The following is a 22,232-nucleotide window of genomic DNA, read 5'->3' as shown; positions in this document are numbered from 1 at the left end:
TGGAGGGTTACTTGAGTTACCACAGCAGAAGTACTGAGTATAAATTTGCAGCTCCTGACTTCTATTTGATGTTCCTCAGCCGTTGGCAGGCTGTTAGTGCTGCTTCCTGTCAGACACTGGGGCATTCTTCCGTTGTCAGAGGCCCAGCCTAGGATTCAGGACCATGCATAGGCCCTAGAGGGCTGGCCAGGTGCTGTTACCATGGCAGCCTGCATGCAGTGGACGGACCCCAGCTTCTGATCATGATTTTTCACCCTCTAAAAATTATTGCTCAAGTAATGCATGTTCATTGCAGAAATGCAAAATGGAGGGAAACCCCTATAATTTTAAGACAACTGATGTTTTCAGTAAAATGATTTTTTTAAAAAAAATCTCATTTTAGATATTCTGAAGAAATGAATTCTTCTGTAAGTAAAACTTATAGATATCTGGTTTCAACGACTGTTTATGCCTCCTACGTACTAGACACTGAGATGGTACAGGGATAGGAGCTACAAAGAACAAGCTAGAGTCCTGCCCTCTGGAAGCCCACAGCCTAGTGAGAACCTAACAAGTAAAACCATGAATGATCTTGCAACTCAGGAAGTGCTGGAGGTTCACAGAGAAGTGGGTAAACTGGAGGGCTGTATGCTAAGCAGGAAGTACAGGGATGCTCTAAGGTCCATGCTATCTGGAGAGAATCTGTGGTAATAAGTTGTTCTCAGGTAGGACGTGGGATGCTTTCCAGGGAAATAGAATGAACAAGGTACAGGAGGTCTGGAGGCATGAAGGGCCCTACCTCCGTTCCTTCCTAGCCACATGTCTGCAGGCCCCACTATGCTTTGGGTACCTGAGGCTGCTGTGGGTACCTGAGGCTGCTGCAGTGCTAATCTCCAGATGAGCAGTGGTGCTCCTGCACTAGGTATGAGCTGATGGTACAATACAGGGAGAAAACAGGGTACTCTTTGGAGGGCGCTTCTGTCCATCAGCAACAAGTCCGACTACCCGAAGGCGGGAGATGCCAAATTCTGTCTTCTGTCCTACAGAGAAGCTGATGGTTGCTAGTCAGTAGGTAGCAGAAAACCAGACCTGGAAGCACTGAACAACAACAACAACAAGGAGGTGTGGAGGTACAGTGAGGAGGGAAAGAACAAAGACAAGAAAATGAAAAATGAGCAAAATGGTGAAAGGACTCTATAATCAAGAGCCCTTAGACAATCCGCATTTCTCTCCAGTTCCTTCAGTTTTCTCCTCTGTAAACACAAGGCAGACTCTAGTGCCTAGTGTTTCTTCAGCTATCACATTTGATGCTTTCCTAGAATACGTGTCATTTCAGCTCACACAAAGAACTAAGATGTCAACCAAAATTGCCATAAACACTGTATAAAAATAGCTAAGTGGCACTGAACCACCTGAGGCTAGCGGGCTCTAGGATTAGATGGTCCACCCCTGCAACAGCATAGAGATGGAAGGGTCTGCGCACATAGTAGCTGGAGTCCCCTAGCTACTTTCTTGTGGACTTTTTGTGCTAACAGGAAAGAGTTCACATAGGAACTGCGATCCTCTTTCCTGTCTTCCCCATCCCCCTCCCCAGGGTGGGCTGGTTGCCTTTGAAGTGCTAAGGTTGAGAAATGCCTGGTTAAGCCACAATTAACCAAATTACAAGGCTAAGGAAAAGCAAAAACTAAAATATGAGCCAGGAAATGACTCAAGAACTTGAAATAGAATTCTGTTTGCAAAGAAGGAAACAACTCTTTTATACTAAAAGATTATAGGTATTACAAAAATGACACACCTGAATGTAAGAGAGCAGCAAAATGACCAGAACTTGGCCATGGCTTGTACCTCTTAAGATAGATTCTGAGAAAGAGCACATGCTACCAAAATTTGTACATCAGTAGTTAAGGGCAAACCTTATGTTTTGCCATTAGGAAAACTAGAATGTTTAGGTGGTGCCTCACAAGGTCTGTACCCTGGTGGAATTTAATCCAATGACTTTAACTTGTCATCTGCTCTGCAGCTTCATACACTGTCTTATCATGCCCTCTTTTGGCTCTGGAGGTTCTGATCCTTGCTAATTGGCCAGGATGCTGATTTGTTCATTTGCAAGGGAAGGCACATCTGAATGGGTAACATTGAGGGCAATAATAGTAATGATGGATTTTGTGATTATATTTGCCAGGCATTGTATTGGGTGCTCTCTATACAGCATTTTAATCTCACCATTTTACAGATGGAGCTAATTGGCTTCCGTGAGATCACACAGCTGCTAAGAAATAGGGCCAGGATTCTAACCTAGATCCATCTTGATACCAAAGCCTGTGGTCTTTGCACAATATCATGCTATCTTAGTCAAATCACCCAATTACAGTTCAGAAGAGTCCCTGAAAATAGAATCAAGAAAGGCATGCAAGTTTCCTAACCACTTCTCAGGTATTTCCACCTAGACATTTGGGATCAGTCTTTAACATCAGAGAGCTGGAGCCTTCATCTGGGGCTGTAACTCACAACTCAGCCTGCATTTGTTACTGCATGTTACAACTTCAATTTATTTGCCTTTGTAATACTTAGGTAATTGTGTAACCTGACAAGGTTCTAGCCTGATGTGACTTCATTACCTTTATAAGGAATTCCAGACTGAGTTCCCAAATTCTGGAACCCTTTTAGGTTTTTGTTACACTCCATGCATTGGGTATACTATACTATCATCTTAATCTCTTGGGCAGTGAAACATGAAAATCTGAAGGGAAAAGAATCATAAGCAATAAAATACCTTATAGTAACCACTCCAACCCATTTGTAGGGAGGGGATTCTTAAGAAATACAGCAGGAGCCGAATATAGACAGAGCATTATTGTTTGAAACTAGATCCAGTAAGGCCGGGCGCGGTGGCTCAAGCCTGTAATCCCAGCACTTTGGGAGGCCGAGACGGGCGGATCACGAGGTCAGGAGATCGAGACCATCCTGGCTAACGCGGTGAAACCCCGTCTCTACTAAAAAAAATACAAAAAAAAACTAGCCGGGCGTGGTGGCGGGTGCCTGTAGTCCCAGCTACTCGGGAGGCTGAGGCAGGAGAATGGCGTGAACCCGGTAGGCGGAGCTTGCAGTGAGCTGAGATCTGGCCACTGCACTCCAGCCTGGGCGACAGAGCGAGACTCCGTCTCAAAAAAAAAAAAAAAAAAAAAAAGAAACTAGATCCAGGGTTTGTGAGGCAAGCAGCTTCGGCGTTAAGACATCTTCATGAAAATCAAATGAAGGGAAAGAACTCAAACCACCAAAATCTGTTTGGCAAACTAAATATCTTCAAGAGGAAATCATGTAGCACCTGCTTAAAGAAAAAGATTTTATAATAAATAATGAAAATTTATGTTCACCTCAGACAAATTATAAATAACAGGAAACTTAGTGACAGCCGGGCCTGATGGCTCACGCCTGTAATTCCAGCACTTTGGGAGGCCGAGGTGCGTGGATCGCCTGAGGTCAGGAGTTCAAGACCAGCCTGGCCAACATAATGAAACCCCATCTCTATTAAAAATACAAAAATTAGCTGGGTGTGGTGGCAGACACCTGTAATCCCAGCTACTCGGGAGGCTGAGGCAGAGAGAATGGCTTGAACTCGGGAGGCGAGGTTGCAGTGAGCCGAGATCGTGTCATTGCATACTCCAGCCTGGGCAACAAGAGCGAAACTCTGTCTCAGGGAAAAAAAAAGAAAAAGAAACTTAGTGACAAATCAGCAAAAATGAGGTGTTTTGGTTAAGGAAAACTAACGGGATGAAGTAATGGAAAACCAGGTTTGGAAAAATGACTTCTCAAAGCAAATGCAAAACCCAGCTTGAAAGCAGAATCTCATCTCAAGAGCAGAGATAGGTGCTTATTCCAACAATATTTGAAACTATGCCAAAGAAATGCAGAACACATATTTCTGGGAGAAATCCTATAGTCATGAGTCTCAAATGTTTTTATCTCAAGACCCCTTATAAGGCCTTCAAAGAACTTTGACTTGAGTTACATTTATCTGTGTAGAAATTAACATGGAAGTTTAAAATGTTCATTAAAAATAGTAAACTCACTTTATGTTAATATTGAAAACATTTTTATGGAAAATAACTTTTCTAAAACAAAATGTCATGATTTTTGCAAATCTCTTTACTACCTAGTTTAATAGAAGGTGACTGGATTCTTACATCTGCTGCTGCACTCAGTCTGCTGTAATGTGCTGCTTTGGTTGGAGACATGAAGAAAATCTGGCCTCACACAAATTGTAGATGGAGAAGGGAGGGGTATTTTAGAATAGCCTGTTCAGATAACTGGATATTCCTTGATATAACACCAAAACTCAAAGAGTGAGTTGCTTAAAGTTGCAATATAGAATCTGAAACCATAGCAATGAACTTGTTATACTGTTATATTACACTCTTTTAGCCTATCGTACACTTTTGAATAGCTCTTTATCCACGTATAATTTTGTGGCATTCAGGCATCGGTCATTTGGACGGTACTGGTTCACTGAATATACTGTCTTTCAAATATTGACACATTTCATCAGGTAGTCACTTATAAAAAAGGAAATCACGTTTATTAATAGCACCTTTAGAAAAGCCTTCCAGGTTGGGAAGCTGTGAAGCTCATGTGGCAGATACAAGTTTTTCAAGATTCGAATTTTCACTTGGAAGTTTAAATTTTATCATTTTCAATAAATACTATCAGTTGTTTTCCTGAAGTGATAGTTCATTTCGCTGATTTTTGAAAAAATGTCTGCCAAATAACCCAAATCTGAATGACCACAGTCTATTGTTCTCTCACATGATGATGGTATTTTATGAAAAAAGAGGCTAGTTCAAAATACAAATGTCACACAGGTGCATTCCCTTGAGACAACCATGGTACTGCAGACTGCTGGGTTATTTCGTTAGTTCGTTCTTCCTGCGAATGATTGGAACGTGACGACAGTGAGCACAGTTTGGTGCCACTGCCTGATCTGTATGATGACAGCAGCCTTACTCATGATGCCTTTGTCTCATCAATTCAAATGCTGACACAGTGAAAAAGGCAAGTGATACTATTTCTTTAAATATTAAGAAAAATAATTTTGACCTTGTGGACCCCCTGGAAGGGTCCTAGGGAGGGGTTCATGGACCACACTTTGAGAGCCACTGTTCTATAGTGACACCCGGAATGCAGCCGGAACTCCTTCCTCCCTAATTTCTGAATAGGGAGCTACAGTGAGTGTCGGCCTCAATTTTAAAAAGTCGCCCAACGTTAGATGTTTTTAAACTACAAACCTAACAGACTCAACAACCTCCAGTCATTTTGGCCACTCATTGTGCACTGCATTGTCATGTTTCCTGCATAGCCGACACATCAGCCTACTTACTCCAGCCTGCCATGGGACGCTCTTTGCAGAGTCCTTCTCTTGACTTCCACTTGCCCTGGGTGGGCCAGGAATCAGCTGAAGCTCCTGGATGTTCCCATCAGGCACCTGAACGGTTATGTATTGCGCCAGCTTTTGAACACAACTGCAGCAGTGTTCCAGCGCCTGCTCCTTTGACTCTCCACTGAACTGTACTCGAAACAGGCGACTCTTGTCCTGTTTGACAAATCAAAAGACCCTCGTGAGAGACCCCTGTCATATAACTTTACCTTTATTTACTTTGGGGTCTTCCACTGAGTGGTTCCTTTGCTTGGCGGAAGAAGAGGTATAGATAAGGGAACAGTCATCTTCACTTATTGATGCAGGCATAGAAAAGCCAGTAATTCATTTTCTTCCCCCTTTTGGGAGTTGCTCATCATACTAAAATTCACTTCCCTCTGGGAAGTGACATCAGCAAAAATGGAAAAGCTCTATCATAAAGACAAGATCACTATACTGATTGCAGATCAATGTTTTATCATGCTTTGGAATAAAGATTTCATAGCTTCTAATTCCTTAAGTTAAAAATCTGAGAGGATAATAATACAGCATAGTCCTGCTCAACAAAATTTTTCTAAACTGACTAATATCAAACCAGGTAGATACCACATTAAACAAGGCAGTGAGCTTAAACAGTACTGAGGAAGAGTGACAGGCAGATGCTCAAAGCTAACAGATCTCATGCTAATGATCTGTAGTACCCTTTATCCTTAAAGAGGCCAGACTACCACACAAGTTGCATAGTGAAAGGCTGTCTTTAATTTGCTATATGAGTCACATCCCTTGGCAAATTAGCAAATGTGGGACAGATGCAATTAAAAATTTTTAAAAATCTTTCTACTACATCAAACTTATTTGATTACAAGTATAAAAACATCTGTGTAAAAACATCTAGATTGTAACAATAACATAAAATCATTTTAGAATAGTTTCCCTTTTTTCTAGTCTACTACTCTGCCTAGTTTAGAGGAGTCAACCTACATAAAAGCCTCCTGAAACAGGACTGTATATATTGTATACCTTTCATCAGTTTCCTCTGTAAAGAAATGCAGATGCTAAGCTTAGCACAGTGACAGTCCTTTTCCCCCATGAAATATATATACCATGTTGCTACCTTGAAAACACTCTTAACTACAGTTAACAAAATCCTGTAAGTTCCTATAAGCAAATAGTCCTTGATTTTCCTGTTCACAATTCACACTATTTAAATCCATCGAGTAAAGCCATATATTTAGGTCACAGAAAACTCTTGGCATGGCTAAGATAATGGTAAACTATCATGTTTAGAAGAATAGACACCACTACCCCTTTTCACTGCCACTATTTGGTTCTCTTCATATTTTAATTCATTTAGTTTTTCCCCTAAATATAAAAGTAATCCATTATCATTATCTTGTCCGACACTGGAAAAAATATGAAAATAGTCATATATATCTGTGGGTATATAAAAGAATATATGCAAACACTCATGTATAATTTCTAAAATTTTATGCACCTAGGTATATATATGAGATACATGAGATGTTTTGATACAGGCATTCAATTGGTAATAATCACATCATGGAAAATGGGGTATCCATCCCCTCAAGCACTTATCCTTTGAGTTACAAACAATCCAACTCTCCTCTTATTTTAAAATTTCCATTATTGTCATCCTGTTGTGCTATCAAATACTAGGTCCTGTTCATTCTTCCTTTTTTTGGACCCATTAACCATCCCCACTACCCCCCACTACCCTTCCCAGCCTCTGGCAACCATCTTTCTACTCTTTATCTCCATGAGTTCAATTGTTTTGATTTTTAGATCCCTCAAATAAGTGAGAATATGTGATGTTTGTCTTTCTGTGCCTGGTTTATTTCACTTAACATAATGACCCCCCAGTTCCATCCATGGTGTTGCAAGTAACAAGGTCTCATATTTTTAACTTTTATTCTAAGTTCAGGGGTCCAAGTGCAGGTTTTTTACAGGGGTAAACTTGTGTCACGGGAGTTTGTTGTACATATTATTGCATCACCTGGGTATTAAGCCTAGTACCCATTCGTTATTTTTCCTGATCCTCTACCCTCCAAAAGGCCCCAGTGTATGTTGTTCCCCTCTATATATTCATGTGTTCTCATCATTTAGCTCCCACTTGTAAGTGAGAACTTGTGGTATTTGGTTTTCTGTTCCTGTGTTAGTTTGCTAGGGATAATGGCCTCCAGCTCCACCCATGTCCCTGCAAAAAATATTTCATTGTTTTTATGACTGCATAGTACTCCATGATGTGTATGTACCACATTTTCTTTTTCCAGTCTATCATAGATGGACATTTAGGTTGATTCCATGTCTTTGCTATTGTGAATAGTGCTACAAAGAACATGCATGTGCATATGTCAGTATTACAGAATGATTTATATTCCTTTGATTATATACCAAGTAACAGGATTGCTGGGTCAGATGGTGTTTTAGGTCTTTGAGGAATTGCCACACTGTCTTCCACACTGGCTGACCTAATTTACACTCCCACCAACAGTGTATAAGCACAACCTGCCAGCATCTGTTATTTTTTTACTTTTCAGTAATAATCATTCTGACTGGTGTGAGATGGTATCTCACTGGTTTTGATTTGTATGTCTCTACTGATCAGTAATGTTGAGGTTTTTTTCATATAGTTGTTGGCTGCATGTATGTCTTACTTTTAAAAAGTGTCTATTCAGCCGGGCACAGTGGCTCACGCCTATAATCCCAGCTCTTTGGGAGGCCGAGGCAGGAGGATCACAAGGTCAAGAGATCGAGGCCATCCTGGCCAACATGGTGAAACCCTGTCTCTAGTAAAAATACAAAAATTAGCTGGGCATGGTGGCGCATGCCTGTAGTCCCAGCTATTCAGGAGGCTGAGGCAGGAGAATCACTTGAACCCGGGAGGCAGAGGTTGCAGTGAGCCAAGAGCATGCCACTGCACTCCAGCCTGGCAACAGCGAGCCTCTATCTCAAAAAAAAAAAAAAAAAAAAAAACAGAAGAAAAAAGAAAGTGTCTATTCACATCCTTTTCCCACTTTCTTATGGAGTTTTTTTCTTGTAAATTTAAGTTTCTTGTAGGTGCTGGATATTAGACCTTTGTCATATGCATAGTTTGCAAAAATGTTCTCCTCTTCTGTAGGTTTTGTGTTTACTTTGTTGATAGTTTCTTTTGCTGTGCATAGCTCTTTGGTTTAATTAAATCCTATTTGTCAACTTTTGCTTTTGTTGCACTTGCTTTTGGCGTCTTTGTCACAAAATCTTTGCCTGTGCCTGTGTCCTGGATGGTATTGCCTAGGTTGTCTTCCAGCATTTTTATAGCTTTTGGTTTTACATTTAAGTCTTTAATCCATCTTGAGTTAATTTTTGTTTATGGTATAAGGACCCTTCCAGTTTCAATTTTCTGTGTATGGCTAGCCAGTTATCCCAGCGTCTCATTCTTTTTTTATGGCTGAACAGTACTCCACTGTGTGTAAGTACCACATTTTCTTTATCCATTCATCTGTTGATGAACACTTAGGTTGCTTCCAAATCTTGGCTATAGTGAATAGTGCTGCAACAAACATGGGGGTGCAGATATCCTGATATGCTGATTTCCTTTCTTTTGGGTATATATATAGCAGTAGTATTGCTGGATCATATGGTAGCTCTATTTTTAGTTTTTTGAGGAACCTCCAAACTGTTCTCCATAATGGTTGTACTAATTTACATTCCCACCAACCATGTAAGAGGGTCCCCTTTTCGCCACATCCTCTCTTGCATTTGTTATTGCCTGTCTTTTGGATAAAAGCCATTTTAACTGGAGTGAGATGATATCTCATTGTAGTTGTGATTTGCATTTCTCTGATGATCAGTGATGTTGAGCACCTTTTCATATACCTGTTTGCCATTTGTATGTCTGATTTTTGAGAAATGTCTATTCAAATCTTTTGCCCATTTTTAAATCAGATTATTAGTTTTTTTCCCTATTGAGTTGTTTGAGCTCCTTATACATTCTGGCTATTAATCCCTTGTTACGTGGGTAGTTTGCAAATACTTTCTCCCATTCTGTGGGTTGTCTCTTCACTTGGTTGATTGTTTCCTTTGCTGTGCAGAAGCTTTTTAACTAAAGTGATCCCCTTTGTCCATTTTTGCTTCTGTTTTCTATGTTTGTAGGGTATTACTCAAGAAATTTTTGCCCAGACCAACGTCCTGGAGAGTTTCCCCAATGTATTCTTGTAGTAGTTTTCTCAGTTTGAGGTCTTTAAGTATTTAATCCATTTTTATTTCATTTTTGTATATGGTGAAAGATAGGAATCTAGTTTCATCCTTCTGCACATAGATATCAGTTTCCCAGAACTCTTTATTGACGAGACTGTCTTTTCCCTCAGGGTATGTTCTTGACACCTTTGTGGAAAATGAGTTCACTGATAAATGTATTTTTATAGGTTATATATTGTGTGTGTATGTATATAAAATTTATTACTGTTCTATAACATAATTTTTAATTTAACATCAAATAGCTAAAAATAGAAGTATATACCTCATTACTTTCAATGGCTGAAGAGTATTCCTTTATTTAACTGGCCCCCTATGGATGAACATATAGGTTATTTCCAGCCTTTGTTCCTATTATAAACCACAAAGCTTTGACAAGCACTCTTATACATACATCTTTGTGTATACATGCCTAAAAGCAGACTTGTTGGGTCAAAGGATGTGTGTAATTCATATTTTGGTACATAATGCCTAACTCCCCTGTGGCCAGACAGGTTTGATTTACTTCCACCAAGAATCTATGTGCCCATTTCCCTCCAACACTGAAGATTCTTTTTTAAAATTTTTGTCAACATGCTAGGTTAACATAGTTTTTTTAAAATTTCATTTCTTTGATAACAAGTGAGGTTGACTATCTTTCTTAGGCTTATTGGTCATTTGTATTTTTTCTTTTAGTGTGTTACCTATTCATGCCCTTAGTCATTTTCCTCTTGGATGGATAATCCCCAAATTATCAAGAGTCATTGAAAGCTAACCTTCCCTGAGGAAGGGAAAAGAACTGATAAGAGACCTATACATTCAGTCTATAATACTACTATGAATCTTCTTTTGTGAAATTAAGCTGATTTCTTATTTACAGTTGTTTAGTTGTTTCCAACAGACTCTATATGAAGACATCTATATGAAGTACCCTTATATTAGCTATTAGTATTCTGCGATTATCTAACCTTTTGACAGTGGCATCAGCAACTGTACTTCATAGCTAGCTTTAAAAAGCTGTATGCACAAGCAGACACTAAGCATACAAGCAGGGCAAAAACCTGAGACCAGTTATATCAGTCTACAGGTGTCTGTATGCGAATGTATATAAGAATCAGTTTGGATAGCTAGAGTTTTTTTGGAGTGTAACTCCAAAAAAGCAACAGAGTAGCTTACATGTCTAATAGCCTAACTGAAGTCTTGTTCCATGTTTGCTTCTGTAAAAATTTCAGAATTTAAGCTTATCATCTGAAGCCAGAAATACTACTTCAACGCATGTGGATCCAAGATAAAACCCAGGTACATCAGGAAAAATCTGAAAATTAGTTGTATCTCCATCCTATATCCTCAGTGCCATAGGTTACCGTAATGGAAAACTTTCCATTGGATTAACCAGAGGGACTGCTAACGATTGAAAGTCTTGATGAGATTTATTTTCATGCCATAATCAAAAGTCAGAAAGAGCTTCTTGCTGTGAAGTGAAAAGTTCTCAAGTATACCAACAATCACGAACTTCGCCAAATACACAGTCTCTAGTTTCTATCACCTAAGAAGATGGGCTTATAATTACTGTATCTTAAGTGGTGGCTTATATGTAAAGTATCTACCCTCCTTCAGAACACTTAATTTCAAGTTATAACAACTAATACTGACTCAAGGAAGCAAATTTAAGGATAAGTGCTCATCTCTTTTCACTTATCTACGTGTACTCACAAGAAAATCAAGGCTTCACTTTCTGGAAGGGATTAGGCCTACTAAGTGCTGGCTCACAGGTATGAATAACATCTCCATACAGAGATGCTTAGGCCACAGGCTCCACAGCAGGTGTTCCAAGGCATCATCACGCCCTGGAAGATGTGGAGCCCAGTTAACATGACAGAGAGCCAAGGAGACACTAGAGGCCTCACACAAACCCAGTGGGTTTTCCCTCTGGTTTTAGATTCATCACCCAGATCGGTATGAAATTTTCCATTACCACTAAGACTCCAAATGAAGCAGTTTTCCCCACCATTTATTATGAATTCCTCTACTATAGAAAATGTGGGAGGAAGTACAGAAAAAGGTCTTAACCAGAGAAGGTACTTCAGCATTTTATTTGATTCTTTGCTTTGAAACTAAAAGGCAATACTCAAAGCCTTGGCTAGATGAAATCATTTAAAAAACTCCTCAGTGAGTTACTGGGAGTGAGAAGTAAAGAGGACAGCGGTTGTTTGTGTTTACTTCTTTGAGCCAAAGTGCCCTTAAGATAAGGATCTACATGTCTACTGTTAGCCCATTAACCAGAACCTATTTGATCAGAATTGCTGGAAAAAGGGAAGCCTACTTATAAGTAGGCAGAATTTATTCAACCTACTTATTTCAGTTCAGAGAGAAAAGAAATATAATGCTTACTACTCACAGAATTTATTATATTAAATTGCTATAAAAGGAATGAAAATTTTACTTCTTCCATTTGTCAATAATAGTGTTTTGGCATAATACTTGAAAACTAAAAGTTATCCAAGGCACGAAGCACCAAAGATACTCTTTACCAGGTAGGGCAAAAGAAGAATCTGTTGGTTCAATGTCAGTATATTACATCAAGTCAATAGATCAAAGGAGGAAAATAACCCATGATCTTAATACTTGTAAAAAAGCATTTGATAAAATGATATGTAATCCTGATAAAGGCATTAAATAAACTATAATTGAAAGAGATCTCCCTTACATGAGAAAGAATATCTGACCATTAGCTAGGCATGGTGGCACATTCCTGTGGTCCTAATTACTCAGGAGGATGGGGCGGGAGGATTGCTTGAGCCCTGAAGGTCGAGGCTGCAGTGAGCGGAGATCACAACACTGTGCTCCAGCCTGGGTGACAGAGTGAGACTGTTCTCAAAAAAAAAAAAAAAAAAAAAAATTCCAGTTAACAGCCAGAGATGGAATTAATGTGTAAACACTACTTCCCATGCAAGTCAGGAAGATGTCAAAGATACTATAACCCTATAATTACAGTGTTCTGGGAGATCTAGATAATTCGGTAAGGTAGGAAAAGTAATAAAAAATATAAATCATTGGAAAGAAATACAATTGTAAATTATAAAAACACTTTCCTAGAAATTAAAAAAACAAACAGTTAATTAAAGTTTAGTAAGGAGGTTAAATTTAATTCAGAAAAAAATCCAATAATAACTAGCTGGAAATATATTTGGGATAAAGAATACCATTTACAGCAGGGCGTGGAGGCTCATGCCTGTAATCCCAGCACTTTGGGAGGCCGAGGCGGGCAGATCACCTGAGGTCAGGAGTTTGAGACCAGCCTGACCAACATGGAGAAACCCTGTCTCTCCTAAAAATACAAAATTAGCTGGGTGTAGTAGCGCATGCCTGTAATCCCAGCTACTCGGGAGGCTGAGGCAGGGGAATCACTTGAACCCAGGAGGCAAAGGTTGCAGTGAGCTGAGATCGTGCCATTGCACTCCAGCCTGGGCAACGAGCGAAATGCCGTCTCAAAAAAAAAAACAAAAAACAAAAAACAAAAAACACACATTCACAATAGCAGGCAAATGGTTCCTAGCTTTAAATGTCTAAAAAATCTATATATATGGTATATACACAAATATATAAAATTATGCAACTACACAAATTATACATAGTTTGAAGAAGAGAAAAACTAGGCAAAAGAAGTAGACAGGTGATTCACAGAAGAAATAGAAATGTCACATTACCATTCTCATCAGTTTTAATAAGAAATGCAAATTAAAGGAATATGCTCATTTCTGCCTGTCAAATTAGAAACTAGTTTTTGAATTTAAATTGTATCACCATGTTGGAGAGGATTTGGATAAATGAACATTCTTACACATTACCAGTACAGTAGAAGCAGGGACAACCTATTGGGAGGGCAAATTTATAAATTAAAAAAAAAAAAAGTGTATACATCTGGGACTTCTAAGTAAAGAATCCTGTAAATAAATCCTTATGAAGATCAGAACATTTTTATAATTGTGAAAAATTAGCAATGAGTTAAACCCTAGTGCATCCAAACAATAACATGCTACCAAGCCATTATGAGTGTTTTCAGAGACTAATGACTTGGTATAATGTTCCTGATAAAAAGAACAGGATACAAAGTACTACAATCCCAATTTTATAAATTATCTATATGGTTGACACTCAGTTAGCACAAGCCAATCCACAAGAGGGGCTGGAAATGTCAAACGCTCATTTTCCTAATCTTTGCAGTTCTGGACAGCCATATTACACTGGTCCATGACACATAAGCAGGCATCTTCTGGGGGTTGTGGGTGGTGGAGAGCTGTATAGGAAAGTGGATGCTTTCCTTACAAAAGGGCCAGGTGATGCTGACCTTCCTTCAATGGAAATACAGTACAGCTGCAGCAACCATTCTGCACCCAAGAGGGAGCAGCCAGGAGAGTTACAGAGATACCAACGTGGACACTGTTGAGTTGCTGGATGATGCTAGCAACTGCCTGTTTCTAGATTTTTTTTTTTTTTTTTGGAGACTGAGTCTTGCTCTGTCGCCCAGGTTGGAGTGTAGTGGTGTGATCTTGGCTCACTACAACCTCTGCCTCCTAGGTTCAAGCAATTCTCTCGTCTCAGCCTCCCAAGTAGCTGGGATTACAGGCACCTACCACCACCCCCGGCTAATTTTTGTATTTTTAGTAAAGATGGGGTTTCACCATGTTGTACAGGCTGGTCTTGAACTCCTGACCTCAGGTGATCCACCCATCTTGGCCTCCCAAAGTGCTGGGATTACAGGCATGAGCCACCATGCCCAGCCTAGATTTCCTTTTAAGTGAAAAAAAAGAAATCTGGTTTTTTAGGCCATTATAGCTGATTTTTCTCTTACATGCATCTGAACACAATCCTAACTGATACAGTATATATGCTTAGTAAAACCTTCAGAATATTAATAATTATTTTTAAGTGGTCAAATTATGGTTGATTTTTATTTTGCTCCTTGTAGTTAGTTTAAAATTTTAGTAATAATGTATATTTAGAAAAATTTAAAACTCAAATATCAAACATATAGCATGGTATAGCTTTTTCAGAGATCTATACATTCATTCAGTATGATATGGTCTGGAGCTAACTCCAAAGATCAAAAGGCAGCCGCAGCCTGGTTCTCTGATAGCTAGTCATAACCTGGGCTATTGGCCTAAGTCACTTTCCTTATATGGGAAAAAAAACAGGGGTTCTTGAACATTTTGGAGTGTGTGCTCCAGACCCCTGTGACAATCTGGTAAGCCAGTGGACTCAGAACAATGTTTTTAATCACACAAAATACACAAGTTTACAAAGAAACCAATTATACTGAATTTGTTTATTACAATATTAAGGCACTAATTTGTGAACTAATGTATATGCTTCTTTATTAACGTATTTGATAATAAAGATCTAGTAGGACTAATAAACACCTTAGTTTTCAGGTAGTGATGAACATAAACATTTGAGATGTCAGAAACAACTGAACTGTGATATGAAAGTATCTGTGATTTCCATTGGTGAGAAGTTCTAAAACTACTGTGGTCTGCTGGCCTACATTCATAGTGGAAGGAAATGATAAATTTCAATTAGAGGTCAGTGAAAATCCATGGAAGTTCATGGACCCCCTGAATTCTATGGAGACTCTGGGGTCTGTGTACCCCAGGTTAATACCCTTCCACTAGATAATCGTCTAACTCTCAGAGTCTGAGTCCCTCAAAAATTAGTATCTTTCACTTAAATTTCAATATTATCTACTCCGTGAATGTTAACAGATTGGTTTTCATAGTTATTTTTGAAGGAAAATGATCCAGGTGATTAATATGCATGTTTCTTTGATGAGGATCATTCTTTACACTTAATACAGCTAGAAAGCAAGTAAAAGAGAATTTTTTTAATATTAGAAAAAATGAAAATACATATTCACTGAATCATTTGAAAATATACACCTTTTTAAACATCCAAATAGCAAGACAAATGATGGGTCCACCTCCTCCCGATTTGTGCTTGGGGGACAGAGAATGGCTGCACAGCTCCATCAGACGCATATTGATAAATCCATTAGAGCCTGACTCTTTAGCAATGTCTTCCTGCTAATGAGGCTTCTGCCTCTCTACGGTCCTTGTTTCATGTTTTGCTCATAGTACAAACCTTTCTTAAACATTTGTATTCTTTCCAGTACGTGTCACCTACTAAGAGATGCTCTCAAACACCTCCCCAACATACACACATAGAAGATGAGAAGAGTATGATCATTAGCTTAAATCTTGCCTTTATCGTTGTTCCAAACAACAGACAATCCATGCGTCTTACAATCTTCAACCAGTCCTTGCTACCAATGAGTGAAAACCCTTCCTGAAACAAAATAATTAGGCAAAAATTAGCAACAGAAGCAAAAATATGAATAATAGCTATGGCTGCAGCTACTTCCTGTTAGAAAGTTGTATATTTATTTATTGTGTAACTCAAACATAGTAGCAATGACTCAATACAACCAGTTGCCAAAGATGACCCTTATACTAAGTCCTCAATGTCCTGGTGCTTTTCCTGCATGAGGAACATAAAAACAACTTTTTTTCTTAATCTTTTTATGTTGAAAATCAATACAATACTAAAGAGAGTTAAGTGTCCATAGTCATATTTCATATAAAATGCCTCTAGAATTTGTCAAAATATTATTTTATATCCCCCCAAATCAAGGGTTCCATTATACTGATTTATTAACTTATCTGGCACATCTCTAACTCCATAGTAAGAATTCTCTTCACAAGAATCTTATTTTCAGATTCCTAGGAATGGAAAATTTAAAGCATTTTGCTTTTGGATACTGAATGTTTACTTCATTTCCATCTGAAGAAACAAAAAAAGACAAAGAGGGCAGTAGAGGGCACACAAGTCTCAAATGAGAGACAACAGTTAGATCCATAAAGTGAAAAGATAAACTTTATCTACCATTTACTAATGAAGTCAGTGGAATGAACTATCTGATGATTATGGCAGCTCTTAAGCGCCAATTATGTTGTCAGTGCATTTCCTCAGTTAAGCAACCCACTGAGTTAGAATATGTTTAGCATACAGTAAAACCAGTCCAGGAGATTAACTTACAACACGCAAAAACTGCATGCAAACTGCTAGTCTACCCTTAAATGTTAGTCCACCATAGCTAGGGAAGGCTGCTGGAGTAATCTGAGAAATCCCCAACTCTTAAAAAACAGAAGAAAATGTAGTCCCTTGTTCATTTGAACCCTCACAAAATCCCTGTGCTTAAATCTCAGTATGGTGAAAGTTGCAACTTTCACAGAAATTTACAACCTGGGAGACAGTGAGGGTTACTTCTTTGATGCTTTAATTAAAAAATAATAATAATAAAAATTAAAAAATTAGACAGGTATGGTGGCAGGTGCCTGTAGTCCGAGCTACTCGGGAGGCTGAGGCAGGAGAATGGTATGAACCCAGGAGGCAGAGGTTGCAGTGAGCTGAGACTGTGCCACTGCACTCCAGGCTGGGCGACAGAGTGAGACTCCACCTCAGAAAAAAAAGTCAGTTCTGAAATGCTAATTCTAAGTATTTTATCAGTAGCAGGGTTTTTTTTGTTTTTTTGTTTTTTTCAAATGGAAAAAGAAGTTAGGCAAACCATTTATGATTTCTTAAAACCTTCTCAGAATTAGCAAAAAGAAATGTTGATTATTACATCCAAAAATACAGTTAATTGTAGTTTCGAGTGGCAATATATGAGGAAACTGGTACTCACACACATTGCTGGTGGGAGTGCAAATTGGTACAGTGCTTATGGAGGGCAATTTGGCAATATCAAAATTACAAATGTATTTACATTTGGACCCAGCAATCCCAATGCCAGGAATTCATTTTACAGATCAACCTGCACATGTATGAAGTGATGCATGGAGAAGGGTAAGCATTTCTGCTTTTTTTTTTTTTTCTAACAGAAGATTGGAAACAACTCAAATATGCATCAAAGGTAGATTGGTTAAGTAAATTGTGCTACTCTATACAATGGAATACTATACAGGTGTAAAAAGTAGTAAATGTTATATATTAGCACTGTCCAGAAGAAACAGAATTTGAGCTACATATGTAATTTGAAGTTTTCTAGTATCACTTTAAAAAAAGAGAAATAGGCAGAATTGGTTTTAATATTTATTTAACCAATTATATCAAAAAACATTGAATAAATTGATGACTAGATTGTAAATAATGTAAAACATTAATGAGACAGTTTGCATTTTTTTGTACTGTCTTTGAAATCCAGTGTGTGTTTTACACTTATACCACGTCTCAATTTGGATGTTGGATTTTCAATGGTTACAGTGAAATGTAGTCCTACTAAAACAATAAAGTTGAGATTAATAGGAAGATATTTTTCACTTTCATTTTTTAAACCTAAATTTAAATTAAATAAAATTTAAAATTCCATTTTTAGTTGCACCTGCCACATTTCAAGTGCTCCACAGCCACATATGACTCCTACTGACCTTCTTGGACAGTGCAGCTTTATATAAACTGAACTCTAACACATATTGTTAGGTAAAAAAGCAAGCTACATAACAATGTCCAACACATGCTACTTTTTTTTTTTAATAAGACAGAACAATGTATATTCTTTACATAAAGAACTGGAGGACTAATACACAAGAGGCCAGTAACAATTTGCAGGGAGTGAAGGCGAACAGTGCAGATGGGGCAGGGGTGGGAATAAAAGCTTTCTCTATGCCTTTTTAACATTGCTCTGATTTTTGAGCTGTGTAAGCTTCTTACGCAGGTATGTGAGAAAATCTGTGCAAACATTTGTGCTGGACAACATTATTGCTTAATGCTATGCTTAATGCTTATGTTATGCATAATGCTTAAATTTGTGCTGGACAACACTGTGCTTATAGTTAACAATACTGTACTGAACACTTCAGATGAGGGTATATTTCATGTTGCATGTTTTTTACCACAATTTTTAAAAGGCATGAAACAGCATAGCCTGTCTGGGAACCTGCAAGGAGACCACTGTCACTAGAGTTGATGGGGGATACCCACTACAATACGGCATGAACTCAAGGAAGAGGCAGAAGCAGGACCTGAGAAGGGGTGTGCCCTTCCTCCTCAGCAGCAACTCTTAGTTGAGCCGCTTTATGGCTCTTCATCAATTTGTTCAAACCATTTTGCCCTGGAGTTTCCTACATCTCTTCTCTCTGCTTCTTCCCTCTAATTTTTTTGCCTAATTAACCTCTGATCATTGTTCACTTCTTGCTTAATCTCAACTAGGTGACCTTGTTGTACTTTCCCTTAACAATCCACTTTCTCTCATAGCATTTATCATTCTGTGTGTTTGTAGTGATTTCCTTAATGTCTATTTTTTCACTAGACTATAAGCCCCATGAGGGAAGGGGCTGTTTGTTTTGCTCACTAATGAATATACAGCACCTATTATAGTGCTCAACACTAGAAGGTGCTTCAGTAAGTTTATTGAGTGAATAAATGAAACTCTTTATTAAAATTAAAAGACTGTCTACTCGGTACTATGCTCACTACCTGGGTGATGGGATCATTTGTATCCCAAACCTCAGCATCACACCATATACTCAGGTAACAAACCTGCACATGTACCCCTGAATCTAAAATGAAAGTTGAAATTATTTTTAAAAATTTATTAGACTATTTCATACCAGGACCAGTATAATTTCTTGGGAGCAGTGATGACCACAAATCGATTACCTATCCAATGATATAGAACATCTTACTTTTATTTGACTTATGCTAATCTTGTTCAAAATTCAGAAAGAGTTCTTTTCTCCTAATGCTGAGATTTAGTAAAGAAGCCTGTGAGTCTAACCACTTGCCATACATAAATTTCAATAATTGATCTGCCTTGCTGTGAAAACCCACCTATTTGAATCTCTTTAAGGCTTATCCATCTAGAAAATTCAGTTTAGCTCAACTGATAGCTTCTCTGTAGCTTTTCCTGACTTTCTCACAATTAAGTGACCTGCTCTGTGTTCTCATAGCATCCTGTGCTTACTGCCATTAAACACGCGGTTAACATCACTGAGCTCCTACCACAGCTGGCCACCGTGCTAGGGGTTAAAATATAAGACAGAATCTGTCCAAGAGGAGGGGGAAGTGTGTCAAAATCACCCAGGGAGCTTCTGCTACTGGAGCTTTGGATACTGTTCCCCCACCAGGTCAAGAATCACTGCCAAAGGAAGTTACTGTTAACTGATGAGTCTGTCATAATCCAGGAAAGTGCTGAGGTAGAAAAACTGAGGTTCAGAATTGATAGCACTGGGTGGGATGGGCAAGAGTGAAGAACTCTAGGAAATGCTAATTTACCATCAGAAAAAAGAACAAGAGCCAATACCAAGAATGAATGTCCAGGACAGAGTAATGTGGAAGCTAAGACGGGTGAGAGTTTCCAGCAGAGAAACTTGTCAACTGTGTCAGGTGATGCACAGGGTGGAGTAGAAATAAGGGCTGTCAAATCTGCATGGAATCCAGCAGCAGGAGGTGCTGTGCCCTGCAATGGCTGGCTGTTGCTTCTACCCTGTCTTCTTTTTGTAGCCCCTACACCTCACTGCAAACTTCATGAGATCAAAAACTGGGGTACATTCATCTTTGTGCCCAGCATGTCTGTTGAATGAAAGAGGGCCAATTTCTGGCACATGGTTGACACCCCCATTTCTTCCTATCACACTTTGACCCATCCCTTAATTTCCCCAGTTCTGGCACAGCCTCCCTGAGGGGCAGTGGCCAGAATGCCACATGATACCAAGGTGGGGCGCCACACTACACTTCATATAAAGAGAATCTCAAGCTTTGGTTTTCAGGCATTATAAGTTATGAAGCGCATTTCTAAATTGTGGTCATCCATGCTCTCTGTGGCCCCTGTTATCATACATAATGAAGACTTGCCATAGAGATAAAAATGAAGCCATCAAGGGAAGGGAGGCAAGTACCTAAGAAAATGGATGTAGAGATTAGATGTACACAATCGGAAGTCCAAAGATGGTGGGAAAAACTAGCTGTGCCCTTAACCCTACTGAGTCTGTTTCCCTTGCTGTTGACTCTGCCATTGAGCTAGTTCCGTTAGTACCTCAGGCACCCCTCAGTTCTGACTTCACCTACCAGTTTGGGCAAGGAAGCCAGGAGAATATCATGGGGTGTCACTGGCATTTTGCGAGGTAAATTAGCTTTAAAATCTTCCCGTTATGATTTTGTAAATGCTTTGAAGAAAACAGCATTTTATTTTTATGAAAATGAAAATTATAAATGTTCACACCTGCTATAAAAACCCTGATTCAGAGGAAAACAGCATAGGAGAATAAGGTTACAAAAATAACTTGATGACTAATCATTTGACAATCCACCTTGTCCCCAAGCCCAGAACACCAAAAGGTCTTCTTGATGAATGTGATAAGGTGTTTTGGTGCCAGGTGATTTATTTAAAAATTAGACCCTGGCTTAAGCTTCAGGGTTGTGTTTCTGACTCACTATCCTGGAGCTCAGTTTGTGAGGATCAAATTACACTGAAAACAGAAAAAAAAAAAAAAAAAAAAATCCATGATAAGAGAATTGCTAAAGATATGAAGGCAACAATGTGAAGAGGGAAAACAAAGCAAAAGACTGGGCTTTCTAAAATTACTTTTTCTTTTTTCTGGAGACAGGGTTTTGCTCTGTTGCCAAGGATGGAGTGCAGTGGTGTGATGATAGCTCACTGCAGCCTTGATCTCCTGGGCTCAAGCAATCCTCCCACCTCAGCCTCCTGAATAGCTGGGACCACCGGCATGCACCACCACGCCCAGCTAATTTTAAAATTTCTTGTAGAGATGGGGTCTCACTATGTTGTACAGGCTGATCTCAAGCAATCTTCCAGCCTGGGCCTCCCAAAGTGATGGGATTATAGGCTTAAGCCACTACACCCAGGCAAAAATTAAACTTTCAATAATCATAACCAGTTGTTAGGTTATTAAACTAATAATTAAGGTATTAAGCTAACAAAAGGGAATAATAAGGTAGATAGAAATAATTTGTAGCTGATTAGATTTTGGTCTTAGATTTGAATATGGACATTTTTGCAATATTCAGAAACATACAATATTGTGCTTGGAGAAGAAATACCTGCCTTACTTCTAAGTACCTATTCCACACTTAAACAATATCATGTCTCAGACTGAGACAGCTCAAACTAAGATGCCCATTCTATAACTTACTTTATTTTGGAGTTATATTTTTCCTGATTTATAAAAGCTATATAACCAGTTTGGTTTCATGCTGAACTATAGGCTATTTGGAAGGAGTAAAGTAAATAAAAATAAATAATGTCAAAAAAAAGGACGACTGTGTTTTAGAATTTTTATCATCTAGAAATCATGGTATGCCATGAAAAGTCACTATTTTTGTTCCAGAAGTATGTACCAGATTATGTGCTATGTCCTATAACTGACACTACAGATCAAAGTCAAATGGTCCCTGCCCTCAAGAAGCTGGGAGTCCAGGGGAAATTAAACAAATAACCACCCAATAATAATTAATCTGGTTAAGTTCCTTGATTCTACAGAAGCACAGAAAAGAGGCATTCGATTACTAGGCCCAGAGGAAATGGCCTTTGAACTGATTT

The 22,232-nt window shown here is 38.7% G+C and overlaps 1 protein-coding gene across 1 annotated transcript in view; it reads right to left on the bottom strand.

The window, feature by feature from the left end:
• The window catches only part of REC114 (REC114 meiotic recombination protein), a 120,592-nt gene that overhangs the window by 4,363 nt on the left and 93,997 nt on the right, over positions 1–22,232 (bottom strand). The window contains exons 3-4 of the mRNA XM_008015965.3: positions 15,881–15,964; positions 5,354–5,566 (exon numbers count right to left, since the gene is read on the bottom strand). Of these exons, the coding sequence (XP_008014156.1) occupies positions 5,354–5,566; positions 15,881–15,964 (297 nt within the window). The remainder of the gene's footprint in view (positions 1–5,353; positions 5,567–15,880; positions 15,965–22,232) is intronic.

This window comes from Chlorocebus sabaeus, chromosome 26 (assembly GCF_047675955.1).
Source record: "Chlorocebus sabaeus isolate Y175 chromosome 26, mChlSab1.0.hap1, whole genome shotgun sequence".
Classification (NCBI taxonomy): domain Eukaryota; kingdom Metazoa; phylum Chordata; class Mammalia; order Primates; family Cercopithecidae; genus Chlorocebus; species Chlorocebus sabaeus.
The sequence above is the reverse complement of the archived record's forward strand: the minus strand, read 5'-3'. Positions and strand labels throughout refer to the sequence as shown.